The sequence below is a fragment of the Mustelus asterias genome, chromosome 29 (assembly GCF_964213995.1).
Source record: "Mustelus asterias chromosome 29, sMusAst1.hap1.1, whole genome shotgun sequence".
In the NCBI taxonomy this organism is placed as follows: domain Eukaryota; kingdom Metazoa; phylum Chordata; class Chondrichthyes; order Carcharhiniformes; family Triakidae; genus Mustelus; species Mustelus asterias.
The window spans coordinates 527,319-546,135 of record NC_135829.1 but is presented as its reverse complement, the minus strand read 5'-3'; the positions used below and the strand labels follow the sequence as shown (position 1 = coordinate 546,135).

The window sequence follows — 18,817 nt, the reverse complement described above, 5'->3', positions numbered from 1 at the left end:
AAAAGTACATGGTCCGTGCTGGCTCATTTCTTTGCAGTGTTTATCAAATTCAAAATGCAAAGTACAGTCATTGCATTCCAACAGATCTTGAATCTGCATCCTTTATACAAAGCCATCTGACTGCTACAATGTACAAGTAGCTGTAGAGAGGGGTTTTGGGTTATTGTGCGTTGCTGAATTCTGATGCCACTATTCTACTTCAACTTTTATCAAATCCTATATTTTCATTTGAGTAGCCAGCTACTGGAGTGTCCTGCCACACATTGCTTTCTACTTTTAAGCCAAGTACGAGTTCAGTATGTGCACAAAACTATTGTCATTTACTAGCCACTGTCAATGTTTGATCTATCCTTCATATCGACACTGGGGAGTTTTAATTCCTATTGGGCAATTTCAATTGAATGTGCAGTTCAGGTTGTCAACTAAATTGATGTGTAGTAGCTTGCAGGAAGGCAACTCAGAACAAAAATACATAATCATGTCACAAAGCATCTGCAGAGGGATGTGGACAGGTTGAGGGAGTGGACAAAAAACTTGGCAGTTGGAATATAATGTAGGAACATGTGAAGTTATGCATGTGGTGAGAATAAAGCAGAATATTTGAATAGAGAAATGGGATTCAGGAGTCCTTGTGCATCAATCACAGTAACATGCAAGTTCAGCAAATAAGGCAAATGGAATGTTGGCCTTTACTTCAAAGGGATAGGGAACTCTTGTTAAAACTATACAAGGCCACTGTTAGACCACAGGTGGAACACTGAACAGTTTTGATCATCTGTCAGGAAAAATATACTGGCCTTGGAGGCAATCCAGAGAAGGTTCACTCGGTTGATCCAGGGTTTGGAGGGATTTTCTAGCGAGACATTGAGTAGGTTGAGTTTGTAGTTATGAGTTTGAGAGGTGACCTGATTAAGACATATGGGATTCTCAGGAGGCCTGGCAGGGTAGATAGGTTGTTTCCCCCTCATGAGAGACTAGATTGAGTGTATCTCAGTAAGGGGTCACCTATTTAAGGCATAGATGAGGAGGAATTTCTTCATTCAGTAGTGAATCTGGAATTCGACTGCAGAGGGTTGTAGACTGAGTCTCTCTCAGCCTTAAATATTTAACCAAATCAGTAAGGAAATCAAAGGTTATGGGGATAAGGCGGGAAACAAGGATTAGTCATGATCTCATTAAATGGTGGAGCAGGCTCAATGGAGTGAATGGCCTACTTCTGCTCCGATGTCTCAGGGGGAGGTTCAAGACAGATAGAGAAGCTACTTCTCAGGGTTATGAATCCATGGAACTTACTGCAGTGCAATGCATGCAGAATCAATGGATTCAAGAAAGATAAATATTGGATCAAAAGTGGGATAAAGGGCTATGGGGAAAAGGCAGGGAAGGAGAGTTCAGATGAGATGGAGATCAGCAATGATCATATAGAATGGTGGAGCAGGCTCAGTTGAATTGCCTACCCTAATTCCTACATTCTGGTCTTACATGCATCCCTTGCAAATAGTCAAGCACATATGTTAATTGTGCCTTTGCCAGCTCTTCAACTCAACTCACCTCAATCAATGTGTAATATACCTTCTTACAATCAGCCTAACCACCTTGCTACTTGTGCATTAACCAGAAAAAAATGGTTACCCTGGGTGTTCAGACCCCATTTATCTCTACCTGTAGCCTTTAACTCCAACATCAATAGTAATTTTTACACTATACCCTCTATGTAGTTGAAACAAATTCAGCAATATTGTATTCCATGTTCCAAATATAAATGCTTGAATTTGTTCCTTTACATGTGACCTTTTACACTTGAACTCATCCCATCACCAGAAATTTATATGTATAGATACCTTTCATTGCAGGTGCAGACTCTGCTTTAATGATAATGAGTCTTCTCCAGATGCCAACAAGCCCAGGGTCAAATGCAAGCAGTTGCTGCTGCCACCACAAGGGCTCATACAGGTAGCAGTGCAGGAAATAAAGTATGTGTCCTGAATTCAGACAAGTACACAGTGCTTTAAGGAAGAGAAGGAAAATCAGTTTATACAATAAATATACAAAAAATACCAAGAATGCTTAATCTGCATTTATTTGCAACACAGCAATATACAGTGGTCCAAAAGTGACTGCCAACTCACCATTCAAGACAAAAAAACTTTCCTTTCTGTACTGCCAGTCACAACCCAATAATTCCAAGTCCATCCTAGGTTTTCTGGCTGCTAACAAGCCAAAAGCTCACTTTACATTGTCAAGTTAGCCAAATGCCATCCTATAATTATAATTTATATTGTCAGCTGATACTGTTTCCTCAAGTGTTTTACCTTCAATGAAGGTGCCCATTTGCCGTGCAAAACAAAAACTCGAAAGTAAAAAAGGGTAAAATACTTCCCCAAAATCCTGGCAAATAAGATAACTGCAGTTCAGTATTGCAAAATTACAAATAGCACTTTAAACAAACTTAGTAAAATTGGTTAATTTTTATCGCATTACATTTGGTCCAAACTTTCCAATAGCCAGGTACACAAACTCAGGAGCCATTCTAAGGATAACGATGAGTACATTACAGGGAACAGAAAAAAAACATACTTCAGATTACAAGAGGCTTATTCCTTTCTGTAAGAGTTTGGAATCCTTTTGTACCATCTGGACCTCTGGGCAAACGTACTACTCCTTGAGGCAGTCCACCTGCATTATGCATTTTTCGGGAAAGCATAGGGCTGTCCACTGGACTGTTCTCATGCGATATCACCTGTGCCTGCTTTCGTCTCTGTACCCATGGGCTGCCTGAGGGTGTGTTGCTACTGTCAGATGAATAGTCAGTCCACTTAGTACCTACTTCAGGACTTGGACCAGCACTGAGTTTTGCATCTCCAGTAAGTGAAGATTTCCATGGAATTATGTTTTTCCGCTGTATTGATGGGCTTGAACGTGGACTGTTCCATGGACTGGATCGAGGTGAGGCATTAGGACTCAGATGATTGTTTTGATAGCTATTGGGGCTCAACTGATTATTGGGTTTAAGCTTGCGGCTAATCATGGGAGATGCAGGGTTGCTTTCAGCTTCGGATGAGCTGTAGGCAGAGGAATCTTCACCCGTATACTGTAGTTCTTCCACTCGTTTATTGGCAGATTTGCTTTTTGACCCATTTTTGCCACCATCTTCAGCTTCTTTGACCTTTTCCCTGACCACTTTCTTTTTTCGTGGTTTCATGCCTATCAGCACCACTTTCATGCCCTCATCTGTTTTTCCAAATGACTCATGTGCTTTGATTGCAGATTCAACATCTTCAAACTCTACAATCACGCACTCTTTTGTTCCCAGTTGTGAATACCGATTGCTTAACCTCTTCATATCGGCAGGAAGCTCCTTTCCAGGCTTTAGAACACGAACAGAGGAGATTGTACCAAACAAGCCAAATACCTTCAGTATATACTCCATTACCTTCTCTTGCAAGCCACAACTTTCAGATTCCTGGTTTTGGTTTAAAGCTTGAAATTCAGGGCACACGTGCATATCATGTACCAATAGCATCCGACTGGGGAGATTTTCACTCGGGAAGACTGGAACAGCAGTCTTCCTTCTCACCTTTCTTCCTTCTTCGTTCAGCTCCAGCAGCTGTGAGTGCTTGAGAGCAAAGGCAGTGGTTTGCCAGTCACGAGTGAGGTGCTTTACCTGGAACAGGAAAATCCAGTGGTAAGTTAACATAACATAAGAAATAGGAGCAGGAGTAGGCCATCTAGCCCCTCGAGCCTGCCCCGCCATTCAATAAGATCATGGCTGATCTGACGTGGATCAGTACCACTTACCCGCCTGATCCCCATAACCCTTAATTCCCTTACGGATCAGGAATCCATCCATCCGCGCTTTAAACATATTCAGCGAGGTAGCCTCCACCACCTCAGTGGGCAGAGAATTCCAGAGATTCACCACCCTCTGGGAGAAGAAGTTCCTCCTCAACTCTGTCTTAAACCGACCCCCCTTTATTTTGAGGCTGTGTCCTCTAGTTTTAACTTCCTTACTAAGTGGAAAGAATCTCTCCGCCTCCACCCTATCCAGCCCCCGCATTATCTTACAAGTCTCCATAAGATCCCCCCTCATCCTTCTAAACTCCAACGAGTACAAACCCAATCTCCTCAGCCTCTCCTCATAATCCAAACCCCTCATCTCCGGTATCAACCTGGTGAACCTTCTCTGCACTCCCTCCAATGCCAATATATCCTTCCTCATATAAGGGGACCAATACTGCACACAGTATTCCAGCTGCGGCCTCACCAATGCCCTGTACAGGTGCATCAAGACATCCCTGCTTTTATATTCTATCCCCCTCGCAATATAGGCCAACATCCCATTTGCCTTCTTGATCACCTGTTGTACCTGCAGACTGGGCTTTTGCGTCTCATGCACAAGGACCCCCAGGTCCCTTTGCACGGTAGCATGTTTTAATTTGTTTCCATTGAGATAGTAATCCCATTTGTTATTATTTCCTCCAAAGTGTATAACCTCGCATTTATCAACGTTATACTCCATTTGCCATATCCTCGCCCGCTCACTCAGCCTGTCCAAATCTCTCTGCAGATCTTCTCCGTCCTCCACACGATTCACTTTTCCACTTATCTTTGTGTCGTCTGCAAACTTCGTTACCCTACACTCCATCCCCTCCTCCAGATCATCTATATAAATGGTAAATAGTTGCGGCCCGAGTACCGATCCCTGTGGCACGCCACTAGTTACCTTCCTCCAACCGGAAAAACACCCAATTAACAATTCACTAAATGTGTTACTGACTCGAGTGGAGCAGTTCCATACCACCTTACAGCTTACATGGATAAAACTAACCAATTTGAAAAGGACACTGGGTTAAGTACTAATTTTACTGACTATTTTCCCAAATAAATATACCCAACCAAGCAATATTGAAAGTTTTATATTCCAAAAATCTGCTTAAGTTCTTTGCATCTATCCTTCACAAGTAGATGAACTGAATGTCATGGTGAAAGAGGAAAAAGTAGAGAAATGAGGTCCTAAATAGATTGGCATCAATTGCAGAAGCTGTGACCACAACTTCTTAATCCTCCACAGATCTGGGAAAGATGCTTTGATTGCAGATGTTACACATGTTTAAAACAAGAGGAAATGAACGTGGTAACTACAGACCAGGAAATCTATTAGTGGGGGAAAAAACGACTAGAGGCTGTTGTCATGGAAAAAGAATGGATTAATAAGAATACTTCTGAAAACTTTTGAAGAGTCATATTCAACAATTATTTGAGTATTTCCAGCACTTGGCTTTGTTTTAATTATGGGTTAATAAGGGATTTATAAATTAACTAACTAAGGACAGCACAGTTGCACGGGATAAGCACTGCTGCTTCATAGCACCAGGGACCTGGGTTCGATTCCAGCCTTGAATGACTGACTGTGTAGTTTGCACATTTCCCTGTGTGGGGGTATTCTGTAACTTGATTTTGTGTCTGTATGCCCTGTTTGAGAGCAGATATCCACTCCATCTGACGAAGGAGCAGGGCTCCGAAAGCTAATGGCATTTGCGACCAAATAAACCTGTTGGACTTTAACCTGGTGTTGTTAAAACTCTTACTGGGTTTCCTCCCACAGTCCAAAGATGTGCAGGTTGGGTGAATTGGCTATCCTAAATTGACCCTTAGTGTCCAAAGATGTGTAGTGGAGGTGGATTAGTCATTGTAAATGCACAGGGTTGGGCAAGGTGCTCTTTCAGTTGGCCAAATGGCTGCCTCCTGCACTGGCTTGCCTGATGGGACAGAAGTGCTTGATGACTGTCGAGAATGGGGGAACCGAGCTGGGAAAGTTATGAGCAAACCTGGGCTGAATGTAATTCAAACACACCTGAAGTTTATTGTACTTAAAAGGTGAGGGTCATGTTCACTTCTGTCAACATAAGGCAATTTAGGAGGCAATTGCCATTTGGCCCTTGGAACCTGCTCCATCATTCACTAAGATTATGGCTGATTGATTGCAGTCTCCGTCCATTTTCCTGTCCATCTCCCATAACACTCGACTCCCTCGTCAGTCAAAAATCTAACACCTTTAGAAAAGGAAAGAGCATAAAAATGGCGCAAGGGGGAATACTTAATGAAAGAATTGGAGATGTGACTTTTTCAGTTGTTACAATAAAGATCATAAAACCCCTGCAGTGCAGAAAGAGGCTATTCAGCTCATCGAGTCTGCAGCTGAGTTATCTATGTGGTTTTCCAGAATGAAAGAAAGATTTGAAATGAATAGGCTGCGAATTTGAATTTTTACCTGGGAACAGGCTGAGACACATTGCCATGAGGATGGGTGGAGCTTAGCGTGATCCTTCGTTTTGAGTTATTTCTGTGAATTCAATTGGGCCATAGACAGCAGGCTAGACTAGTTAATGTTTGGACAGCTGCTAAGAGACTGCGGAAGCTTTGGGTTTTATCTAGCTTGTCGCTCCTTGGAAGTCAAGTGATAAAGACTGACCTACCTGAAGTACAGTAAATCTAAATCTATCACCCATGCTGCAGCCTGCAATTGGGAGCTGCTTTTCAGTTTGAGACTTAAGTTGTAAGGGCAATAAATGACTGGAAGATTTGTTTAGCTAAAAGCTTAAGAAAAATCTACAGTAATCCTCATTAAATAGCAGCTAAACATTGTTGCAGTTTTGGAAGTACTGTTTATGCTGAATAATGCAGAGGTTTATTAGCTAGAAGTCGGTAGTTGCCTTTTACACATGTATATGATAATCAGATTGGTTGAAACCAAGGGTGCGTTCTGATATTAAGCCATTATTTAATGCAGGAGATGCAGGGAGGTTCATACTTAAACTGTAGAATCCCAAGTCATTAGATCAGAACAGAAATTGGAGGGTAATTTAGCCATAGTTAATGGAAGTATCCCCATGAAATTTTGTACCTAGAAATCAGCAAATTCCAGAAATCAGTGATGTATCATTTGAGTTGGTCCAGGAACGCGAATAAACCTTAAAAACTACATAAGGTAACTCAGAGGGAAATAAAGCTTATAGTACTTTGATTATTGTTTTTGATATACAATAAAGATTGTAAAAATGTGAATTTTTTGTGATGTAGTTCTGTTGGATAATTGTGTTCAGAATTCTTCTTTAAACATGAATAGTTCTCAAAAGGATTGTAATAATAGGAATTATTTTGGTGTCCTGGCCAATAGATTATTTGGTTGTTATCCCATTGCTTTTTGGGGGCCCTTACCTAGCATAAATTGGCTGCCACATTGCAACAATTACAACGTGATAACCTTTCATTGGAAGAAAGCCTTTTGTGAAAGGAGCTTTCATGAATACAAATTCATCACTCACCTCATCTAAGGCCGAGAGCGCTAATTATTCCACAATCCAGTCAATAATGAGAAAATTCAGCAAAGATTATAATTGAATCCAAAAGCTCAGTCTGTATGCATAGTGCAACACTGCAGAGATTCCATTTCAGGCTCTGAGCATTGTAATTCAAAGTTTAATATCAAAAACAAACTATTTATTTGATCACATGAAACACATTAACCCAGATGCAAACAAGGTACTGGAACAGTTTCTCCCATTGGATATGCCAACTCCCCTCTAATATTAAAAAGCACCTTTTTGAAGGAGGTCAGTAATTTAACACTGACATATCCCATTTTATTTCTTCTCACATGCTTCAGTAGAAATGCATCCTTCTCCAGGTTCTCATCCGAAAGGTAATATTCAATCTGAGTAATGAGCTTTTGCATCAGCTCAGGATCAGGAATTCTCCAATCACCGTCCAGCTCATCCAGGTCATTCTCTCCTCCACTGAAAGCAGCACTTGAGGCACACAAAAAATATCAGAACATAAATCGGTGTATACCATTTGGCCCTTTGAGCCTGCTTCACTATTCAACAAGATAATGGTTGATCCTCTACCTCAATTCTACTTGCCTACCTGTTCCCCAAATTCCAAGTCCCTGTGGGATCAAAAATTTACTATCGAGTTCAAGTCTTGAATATACACAACAATGGAACATCATTCATTCAACAAGTCAAATCAATGGTTTCACTTAAATGGATACTTTGTACTTCAGAGATATTCTAAATACCTCTTCAATTTGTGTTAAATACTAAGCAATTAATTTTATATGCCCACTATCTCCTAACTTTCATTGACAATATCATTGTTACCGTTTAAGATGGCCCACGTTTCACCTGACCACCTGCTTTTTACCCACAGTTGTAAAATGTGTGGATTTTGATATCCATTGCAAGTTTCTTTTCATACTTTTTGAAACACTTGCTCTGTTTTGTTACTCACTGATGTTCTTTGCATCTCTATTTGCCAGGATTTTTTTCTTGCATTTTCGTATGATGTTGTCCTTTACCTCTTCGGTCATATTTTTTGGCAAATGGTGCTCCAAATGTATCTTTTAAAACAACTCCCACTGATCTTCCATCATTTTACCCATTGACAGATTTGTGCAGGTGACTGCACAATGTTCAGCATCATTTCCAACTCCTCAGATACTGAAGCACTGTTCATATGCAGCAAGACCTGGACAATATTCAGGCTTGGGCTGATGTGTGGTGCCAATATAACTTGCCACTTAAGTGTCAGGCAATGACCATTTCCAACAAGGCAGAATTCAACCATTAAATGGCATTACCATCACTAAATCTCCCACTATCAAGAGCAGCGATTCTGCAGCAAGTAACTTACCTCCTGATTCTGCAAAGTCTGTCCACCATCTACAAGGCAAAAGTCAGGAATGTAATGTAATACTATCCACTTGTCTGGTTGAGCAGTGCCAACAACACACGAAGCTCGACACCATGCAGGACAAGTAGTCCGCTTGACTGGCACCCCCATCCACCAACGACACAGTTGCAGCACTGTGTACCATCTACAAGATGCACTGCAGGAAGTCATCAAGGCTCCTTCTACAGCACCTTCCAAACTTACAACCACTGCCATTTAGAAGGACAAGGGCAGCAGCTGCAAGGGAACATCACTACCTTCAAGTTCCCCTCCAAAATCATTTGGCCTATGGAGTCTGTACAGACCACAATCAGGAGGGGACGGAGTGTAGGGTAACGAAGTTTGCAGACGACACAAAGATAAGTGGAAAAGTGAATCGTGTGGAGGACGGAGAAGATCTGCAGAGAGATTTGGACAGGCTGAGTGAGTGGGCGAGGATATGGCAAATGGAGTATAACGTTGAGAAATGCGAGGTTATACACTTTGGAGGAAATAATAACAAATGGGATTACTATCTCAATGGAAACAAATTAAAACATGCTACCGTGCAAAGGGACCTGGGGGGTCCTTGTGCATGAGACGCAAAAGCCCAGTCTGCAGGTACAACAGGTGATCAAGAAGGCAAATGGGATGTTGGCCTATATTGCGAGGGGGATAGAATATCAAAGCAGGGATGTCTTGATGCACCTGTACAGGGCATTGGTGAGGCCGCAGCTGGAATACTGTGTGCAGTATTGGTCCCCTTATATGAGGAAGGATATATTGGCATTGGAGGGAGTGCAGAGAAGGTTCACCAGGTTGATACCGGAGATGAGGGGTTTGGATTATGAGGAGAGGCTGAGGAGATTGGGTTTGTACTCGTTGGAGTTTAGAAGGATGAGGGGGGATCTTATGGAGACTTATAAGATAATGCGGGGGCTGGATAGGGTGGAGGCGGAGAGATTCTTTCCACTTAGTAAGGAAGTTAAAACTAGAGGACACAGCCTCAAAATAAAGGGGGGTCGGTTTAAGACAGAGTTGAGGAGGAACTTCTTCTCCCAGAGGGTGGTGAATCTCTGGAATTCTCTGCCCACTGAGGTGGTGGAGGCTACCTCGCTGAATATGTTTAAAGCGCGGATGGATGGATTCCTGATCGGTAAGGGAATTAAGGGTTATGGGGATCAGGCGGGTAAGTGGTACTGATCCACGTCAGATCAGCCATGATCTTATTGAATGGCGGGGCAGGCTCGAGGGGCTAGATGGCCTACTCCTGCTCCTATTTCTTATGTTCTTATGTTCTTACTGTTTCCTGTCTACTAACCAATTCTCATTCCATGCCAATATATTACCCTCAATCCCATGTGCTTTTAATTTTGCCCACTAACCTCATGTGAGAGTTTATCAAAAGATCTCTGAAAATCCAAATACACATCCACTGGTTCTCCCTTATTATTCCACTGGTTACATTCTCAAAATACTCCTGTAGGTTTGTTTAGCACGATTTCCCCTTCATAAATCCATGTTGACTTTGTCTAATTCCACTGATATTTTCCCAAGTGTCTTGTTATCGGTACAATGGTTAGCACTGCTGCCTCAGTGCCAGGGACCTAAGTTTGATTCCCCGCTGGGGTCACTGTCTGTGTGAAGTCTGCAAATTCTCCCTCTGGGTATTCTGGTTTCCTTCCACGATCCGAAAGACATGCTAGTTAGGTGCACTGACCATGCTAAATTCTCCCTCAGTGTACCTGAGCAGACGCCGGAGTGTGGAGGGGATTTTCACAGTAACTTCATTGCAGTATTGATGTAAGCCTGCTTGTGACACACATACTTAACTCTATAACAGACTAACTCCTGATGTTAGGCTAACCAGTCTAATTCCCTGTATTCTTCCTCCTTTTTTTAAAATAGTGGGGCTAGATTTGCCACCTTCAAATCTGATGAGACTATACCAGAGAATAAAGAATTTTGGATGGTGACATCCAACACATCCACTATTTCCATGGCCACCTCTTTTAGTACTCTGGGATGTAGATTATTAGACCATGGGAATTTTTTGGCTTTCAACCTCATTAATTTATTCAGCACTGTTTTTTCATTAAGACTAATTTCCTTCAATTCCTCCTGCTCACTAAACCATTGGCTCCCTAGCATTTCCAGAAAGTTATTTGTCTCTTCCCCGATAAAGACAGAACGGGCGGCACGGTAGCACAGTGGTTAGCACTGCTGCTTCACAGCTCCAGGGACCTGGGTTCGATTCCCGGCTTGGGTCACTGTCTGTGTGGAGTTTGCACATTCTCCTCGTGTCTGCGTGGGTTTCCTCCGGGTGCTCCGGTTTCTTCCCACAGTCCAAAGATGTGCGGGTTAGGCTGATTGGCCATGCTAAAATTGCCCCTTAGTGTCCTGGGATGCGTAGATTAGAGGGATTAGCGGGTAAAATATGTAGGGATATGGGGGTAGGGCCTGGGTGGGATTGTGGTCGGTGCAGACTCGATGGGTCGAATGGCCTCTCTGTACTGTAGGGTTTCTATGATTATGAGCGGCACAATGGTTAACACTGTTGCCTCACAGCACCAGGGACCCGGGTTCGATTCCCAGTTGGGTCACTGTTTGTGTGGAGCTTGCACGTTCTCCCCGTGTCTGCGTGGGTTTCCTCTGGGTGCTCCGGTTTCCTCCCAGAGTCCGAAAGACGTGCAGGTTAGCTGCATTGGCCATGCTAAATTCTCTCTCAATGTACCCGAACAGGTGTCAGAGTGTGGCGACTAGGGAATTTTCACAGTAACTTCACTGCATGTCAATGTAAGCCTACTTGTGACATTAGCAAATAAATAAACTTTAAACTAAAAGTAGTTTTTAATTGTTCTGCCATTTCCTTGTTCCCTATTATAAATTCGCCTGATTTGGACTATAAGAGACCTACATTTGTCTCCACTAATCTTTTCTTACACTTAGAAATGTTTTTTACAGACCACATATGTTCCTTGCAAGTTTACACTCACTCTATTTTCCCTCTTGATTAATTTGTCATCCTTTGCTGAATTCTAAACTGCTCCCAATACTCAGGATAGTTAATTTTTCGAGTAACTTTATATTAATCCTGTTTGGATCTAACACTATCCTTTGTTCGCCATAGTTGTGCCATTTTTCCTGTTGTGTTGGAATGTATAACTGTTGCAATGCTACATGCATTTCTGTCTTGAAATTGCTTATTGATTGAGATTCCACAGCCCTCTGAGTAGAAATCCTTCCTCAGCTCAAGTCTTAAGCGGCCGAACCCTTATCTTGAGATTATGTTCGCCGGTTTTAGACTCACCAGCCAATGGAAACATCGACATCAAGCCTGTGACACCCTGTAAGAATTTATGTTTCAACAAAGTCATCCCTGATTCTTCAAAATTCGAGGGAATGCAAACCCAGTCTTCGCAATTTCTCCTATGATTTGTTCCTCAAACACTATCAGTATAAAGAACACTTATTTGGAACCACACATCTCAACCTGTTCTTCTGATCTAAATATTTCTCTCCTGGTTTAATCAATTTGTATTTTTTGTTTTCTGTTTATCCAAAATCAATGTCATGCCAATGCAACATTTCTGACTGTTGGTCTGACAGCATCTCAAGTGCTGTCTGGTTGCCACTCAAGTGGATAGAGCCATGAAGAAGGCCTATAGTGTGTTAGCTTTTATTAACAGGGGGTTGGAGTTTAAGAGCCGTGGTGTTATGCTGCAAGTGTACAGGACCTTGGTGAGACCACATTTGGAATATTGTGTGCAGTTCTGGTCACCTCACTATAAGGACGTGGAAGCATTGGAAAGAGTGCAAAGGAGATTTACCAGGATGCTGCCTGGTTTGGGGGGTAGGTCTTGAGGAAAGGTTGAGGGAGCTAGGGCTTTTCCCTTTAGAGCAGAGGAGGATGAGAGACGACTTAATAGAGGTTTATAAGGTGATGAGGGGGATAGATAGAGTGGACATTCAGAGACTATTTCCTCGGGTAGATGTAGCTATTACTAGGGGGCATAACTATAAGGTTTATGATGGGAGATATAGGAGGGATGTCCGAGGAAGGTTCTTTACTCAGAGTGGTTGGGGTGTGGAATAGACTGCCTGCTTTGATAGTGGAGTCAGACACTTTAGGAACTTTCAGGCGGTTATTGGATAGGCACATGGAGCACACCAGAATGATAGGGAGTGGGATAGTTTGATCTTGGTTTCGGACAAAGCTCGGCACATCGAGGGCCGAAGGGCCTGTACTGTGCTGTTCTATGTTCTATCTGTGGAGATAGAGAATAGAGCCAACATTTTGAGTCTGGATGACCCTTCATCAGAACTGAAGGGTCATCCAGACTCGAAACGTTGGCTCTATTCTCTCTCCATCGATGCTGCGAGGCCTGCTGAGATTTTCCAGCATTTTCTGTTTTTGTTTCAGATTCCTGCATCCGCAGTATTTGGCGTTTATTTCTGACTGTTACTCTATTCTCTTTGCTCTGTTTCTGAGCTATCATTTTACCGATTCAACTTGAACTCTCCCTTCTCCTCCCTAACCACTGCCGCCCACCCCCCTCAAACTACTCCCCTCAATTAACTCTATGCCCTTGTGAACATCCTGTTTATCCTTTCCATGAGATTTCTGGTCCAACATCGATTTTAGTTGAGTCCATCCCAACAGTACAGGTCTTTTCTGTCCAGTACTGCTGCCTGTGACCCACATAATGGAACGCCCCTTTCCTACACTAGGCCTTCAGTCTGTTTAAAAAAGGAGGTAGACAAAAGGCAGGTAACTACAGGCCAGTTAGCTCATCAGTAGTTGGGAAAATGCTGGAATCTATCATCAAGGAAGAAATAGCAGAAAACCCCTGGAAAAGAATGGTTCAATCAAGCAGACGCAGCATGGATTCATGAAGGGAAAGTCATGTTCGACTAATTTACTGGAATTTTTTGAGGATATAACGAGGGCAGTTGACAGAGGGGAACTGGTGGATGTGGTGTATTTAGATTTCCAGTAGGCATTCGATAAGGTGCCTCACAAAAGGTTGCTGCATAAGATAAAGGTACACGGAGTTGGGGGTAAAGTGTTAGCGTGGATTGAGGATTGGCTATCTAACAGAAAGCAGAGAGTCGGAATAAATTTTCCGGTTGGCAATCAGTGACTAGTGGCGTGCCGCAGGGATCGGTGCTGGGGCCTCAACTATTTACCATATACATAGACGATCTGGAGGAGGGGACCGAGTGGAGGGTAACAAAGTTTGCGGATGACACAAAGATGAGTGGGAAAGCAAATTGCGTGGAGGACACAGAGTCTGGAGAGAGATTTGGTTAGGCTAAGTGAGTGGGCAAGGATCTGGCAGATGGAGTATAACATTGGTAAGTGAGAGGTTATCCACTTTGGAAGGAATAATAGTAAAATGGACTATTATTTAAACGGTGAAAATTTACAACATGCTACTGTGCAGAGGGACCTGGGGGTCCTTGTGCATGAATCACAAAAATTCGGTTTGCAGGTGCAGCAGGTGATCAAGAAGGCAAATGGAATGTTGGCCTTAATCACGAGAGGGATGGAGTATAAAAGCAGGGAGGTCATGCTGCAACTGTACAGGGTACTGGTGAGGCCGCACCGAGTACTGTGTACAATTTTGGTCCCCTTATTTAAGAAAGGATATATTAGCTTTAGAGGGGGTACAGAGAAGGTTCACCAGGTTGATTCCGGAGATGAGGGGGTTAGCTTATGAGGAGAGATTGAGTAGACTGGGCCTGTACTCATTGGAGTTTAGGTTGAGGGGAGATCTTACAGAGACATATAAGATAATGAAGGGGCTAGACAGGGTAGAAGCAGCGAGGTTATTTCCACTTAATGGAAACAACAACTAGCGGGCATAGCCTCAAAATACGGGGGAGTATTTAGAACAGAGTTGAGGAGGAACTTCTTCTCCCAGAGGGTAGTGAATCTTTGGAATTCTCTGCTGAATGAAGCAGTAGAGGCTACCTCGTTAAATGTGTTTAAGTCACAGATAGCTAGATTTTTAACCATTGAAGGAATTAAGGGTTATGGGGAGCAGGCGGGTAAGTGGAACTGAACCCACTATCAGATCAGCCATGATCTTATTGAATGGCGGAGCAGGCTTGAGGGACTAGATGGCCTACTCCTATTTCTTATGTTATTACCTGCCTAATTTGCACATTTCTATGCCACTTTTGACTTGGTAAAACTCCAGAAGTGTACACCTTAAAGTCCTCTTTAATTTAGAGTGTTTAATTTAGTTTCTAGCTCCTGGCATTCTCCTAAATTGGTGCCACTATGGATCAAAACAACTGAATCCTGCCCACCCCTTTCCAGACTTGACATCCCTCACCTTGTTACCAGGCAAACAACACTGAGGGATGCGAGATACTGCTTACAAAGGATGCTATCTAATTATTAAATTCCTTACAATTAGCATGTTATATTCTGCACCCTTGCCTTTCCTTCTCCCCTATATACTCTATGAATGGTATGTTTTGTCTGTATAGCACACAAGAAACAATACTTTTCACTGTATACTAATACACGTGACAATAATAAATGAAATTATTCTTCCCCTGTTCCAGGCATGGATTCTGGCTGTGTCCCCAACATTCTTTCTGTTCAGAGAGAAACTGGAGCTGCGGCTGGGACCAGCTGTGTTCTCTCTCTCACCAGGTCCCCCCTCCACCACAACGACCCACACAGACCCCCACCCCTCCACAGACACTCACCCCCCCAACACCTACCCACACAGACCCTCACACCCCCGACATCCACCCACACAGACCCTCACACCCCCGACATCCACCCACACAGACCCCCCACTCCCCCAAGCACCCACACGCCCCCAAGCACCCACACGCCCCCAAGCACCCACACGCCCCCAAGCACCCACACGCCCCCAAGCACCCACACGCCCCCAAGCACCCACACCCCCCCAAGCACCCACACCCCCCCCAAGCACCCACACCCCCCCCAAGCACCCACACCCCCCCCAAGCACCCACACCCCCCCCAAGCACCCACACCCCCCCCAAGCACCCACACCCCCCCCAAGCACCCACACCCCCCCCCAAGCACCCACACCCCCCCCAAGCACCCACACCCCCCCCCCAAGCACCCACACCCCCCCCCAAGCACCCACACCCCCCCCAAGCACCCCAAACACCCACACCCCCCCACCCCCCCCAAACACCCAAGCACCCACACACGCCCCCAAGCACCCACACACCCCCCCCAAGCACCCACACCCCCCCCAAGCACCCACACCCCCCCCCCCCAAGCACCCACACCCCCCCCCAAGCACCCACACCCCCCCCAAGCACCCCAAACACCCACACCCCCCCACCCCCCCCAAACACCCAAGCACCCACACACGCCCCCAAGCAACCACACACCCCCCCAAGCAACCACACACCCCCCCCAAGCAACCACACACCCCCCCCAAGCAACCACACACCCCCCCAAGCAACCACACACCCCCCCAAGCAACCACACACCCCCCCAAGCAACCACACACCCCCCCAAGCAACCACACACCCCCCCAAGCAACCACACACCCCCCCAAGCAACCACACACCCCCCCAAGCAACCACACACCCCCCCAAGCAACCACACACCCCCCCAAGCAACCACACACCCCCCCAAGCAACCACACACCCCCCCAAGCAACCACACACCCCCCCAAGCAACCACACACCCCCCCAAGCAACCACACCCCCCCCCAAGCAACCACACCCCCCCCCAAGCAACCACACCCCCCCCCAAGCAACCACACCCCCCCCCAAGCAACCACACCCCCCCCCAAGCAACCACACACCCCCCCAAGCAACCACACACCCCCCCAAGCAACCACACACCCCCCCAAGCAACCACACACCCCCCCAAGCAACCACACACCCCCCCAAGCAACCACACACCCCCCCAAGCAACCACACACCCCCCCAAGCAACCACACACCCCCCCAAGCAACCACACACCCCCCCAAGCAACCACACACCCCCCCAAGCAACCACACACCCCCCCAAGCAACCACACACCCCCCCAAGCAACCACACACCCCCCCAAGCACCCACACACCCCCCCAAGCACCCCCACCCCCCATGCACCACCCTCCCCACACACCCCCACCCCCCAAGCACCCCCACCCCAGCCCCCCCACCCCAACCCCACCACCCCAACCCCACCACCCCAACCCCACCACCCCAACCCCACCACCCCAACCCCCCCAAGCACCCCCACCCCAGCCCCCAAGCACCCCCACCCCAGCCCCCCACCCCCCCAAGCACCCCCACCAAGCACCCCCACCCCACCCCCCCCAAGCACCCCCACCCCACCCCCCCCAAGCACGCACCCCCACCCCACCCCCCCCCCAAGCACCCCCCCCTCCCAAACACCCCCACCCCCCCCTCCCAAACACCCCCACCCCCCCCTCCCAAACACCCCCACCCCCCCTCCCAAACACCCCCACCCCACCCCCCCCTCCCAAGCACCCCCACCCCACCCCCCCCTCCCAAACACCCCCACCCCACCCCCCCCTCCCAAACACCCCCACCCCACCCCCCCCTCCCAAACACCCCCACCCCACCCCCCCCTCCCAAACACCCCCACCCCACCCCCCCCTCCCAAACACCCCCACCCCACCCCCCCCTCCCAAACACCCCCACCCCACCCCACCCCTCCCAAACACCCCCACCCCACCCCCCCCTCCCAAGCACCCCCACCCCACCCCCCCCCTCCCAAGCACCCCCACCCCACCCCCCCCCTCCCAAGCACCCCCACCCCACCCCCCCCCTCCCAAGCACCCCCACCCCACCCCCCCCCTCCCAAGCACCCCCACCCCACCCCCCCCCTCCCAAGCACCCCCACCCCACCCCCCCCCTCCCAAGCACCCCCACCCCACCCCCCCCCTCCCAAGCACCCCCACCCCACCCCCCCCTCCCAAGCACCCCCACCCCACCCCCCCCTCCCAAGCACCCCCACCCCACCCCCCCCTCCCAAGCACCCCCACCCCACCCCCCCCTCCCAAGCACCCCCACCCCCCCCTCCCCTCCCCTCCCAAGCACCCCCACCCCCCCCTCCCCTCCCAAGCACCCCCACCCCACCCCCCCCAAGCACCCCCACCCCACCCCCCCCTCCCAAGCACCCCCACCCCACCCCCCCCCCTCCCAAGCACCCCCACCCCACCCCCCCCTCCCAAGCACCCCCACCCCACCCCCCCCTCCCAAGTACCCCCACCCCACCCCCAAGTACCCCCACCCCACACCCCCTCAAGCACCCACCAGAGGGTCCAGCCGCCCTCACTCCCCGCCCTCAGCACCCACACCCCCTCATACCTGGTTCTCTGTCTCTCCGCCTCCCCTGGGCTCGGCTCCCCGCTATCGGGCGGCGGTTCCGGCTCGTCCTCGGCCGGCGCCAGTTGGATCCGGACGGCCGGGGCGGGTGGAGCGGCGTCACCGGGACCCGGGAGCTGGGGCCCGGCCTCCTCCATGGGCGGCCGCCGGGGCAGCGCCGGGATGCGGATCAGGCCGAGCCAGAGGCGGCGCAAAGCGGCGAGGCCGCCGAGGAGGAGCGCGGCTGCTGAGGGCGGGGAGTGGGCGGCTGGACCCTCCCTCCGTCCGCCCCCGGGCGGGGCCTGGGCCTGGCCTGGGCCCGCCGCCGCCTCGCTCCGCTGGCACCGGGGCCTGGCATTGGGGCAGCAGCCCGATCCACTCGGCAGCAGCGACTCCCGCAGCGGCGGCGGCACCAGGAAGGCGGCCCAGCGCACGAAGGCGCTCTGCAGGCTGTACATGGGGAGGAGCGGCTACTGGGGGCCGCGGCTTGGGCCTAGCGCCGCTTATCAGGCGGCAGCCGCCCCGTCATCTCCCAATCAGAGAGGCCGGAGTTAATTGGATTGACTGGGAAAGGGCGGCGGGTCAGAGAGAGGCTTCGGTTTGGTTCGGGTTGTTCCCCCTCCTTTTGGGGAGCTGCCCGTGATAAACCCAGTGTCCAGAGAGAGGGTCAGTGAATGAAGCCCAGTGTCCAGAGAGGGTCAGTGATAAACCCAGTGTCCAGAGAGGGTCAGTGATGAAGCCCAGTGTCCAGAGAGGGTCAGTGATAAACCCAGTGTCCA

At 48.0% G+C, this 18,817-nt stretch overlaps 1 protein-coding gene across 3 annotated transcripts; it reads right to left on the bottom strand.

Annotated features, from left to right (window-relative positions):
- Window positions 1–2,062: 2,062 nt before the first annotated feature.
- Window positions 2,063–18,616, bottom strand: larp6a (La ribonucleoprotein 6, translational regulator a). Of its 3 annotated transcripts, none has more exons than XM_078199866.1 (3): window positions 18,042–18,616; window positions 7,658–7,808; window positions 2,063–3,664 (listed from the first exon to the last, which is right to left on the bottom strand). In XM_078199866.1, the coding sequence occupies exons 1-3, from the start codon at window positions 18,494–18,496 to the stop codon at window positions 2,579–2,581; spliced, it is 1,692 nt and encodes a 563-aa protein (XP_078055992.1). In that variant the 5' UTR covers window positions 18,497–18,616; the 3' UTR covers window positions 2,063–2,578. The 3 variants fall into 3 exon arrangements, with proteins under 3 accessions (XP_078055992.1, XP_078055991.1, XP_078055993.1); XM_078199865.1 differs by having other exon boundaries at window positions 7,601–7,808; window positions 18,042–18,613; XM_078199867.1 differs by lacking the exons at window positions 7,658–7,808; window positions 18,042–18,616 and adding an exon at window positions 5,855–6,027.
- Window positions 18,617–18,817: the final 201 nt, after the last annotated feature.

Bases quoted from the DNA above. Each gene is read 5' to 3' on its own strand.
- larp6a (XM_078199865.1), bottom strand. From the start codon at position 18,496: ATGTACAGCCTGCAGAGCGCCTTCGTGCGCTGGGCCGCCTTCCTGGTG. The intron at 7,809-18,041 runs GTATGAGGGGGT...GTGTGCCTCAAG, and splicing joins GCGGAGAGACAGAGAACCAG to TGCTGCTTTCAGTGGAGGAG. The intron at 3,665-7,600 runs GTGCTTTTTAAT...TTCCTGTTCCAG, and splicing joins TACTGACCTCCTTCAAAAAG to GTAAAGCACCTCACTCGTGA.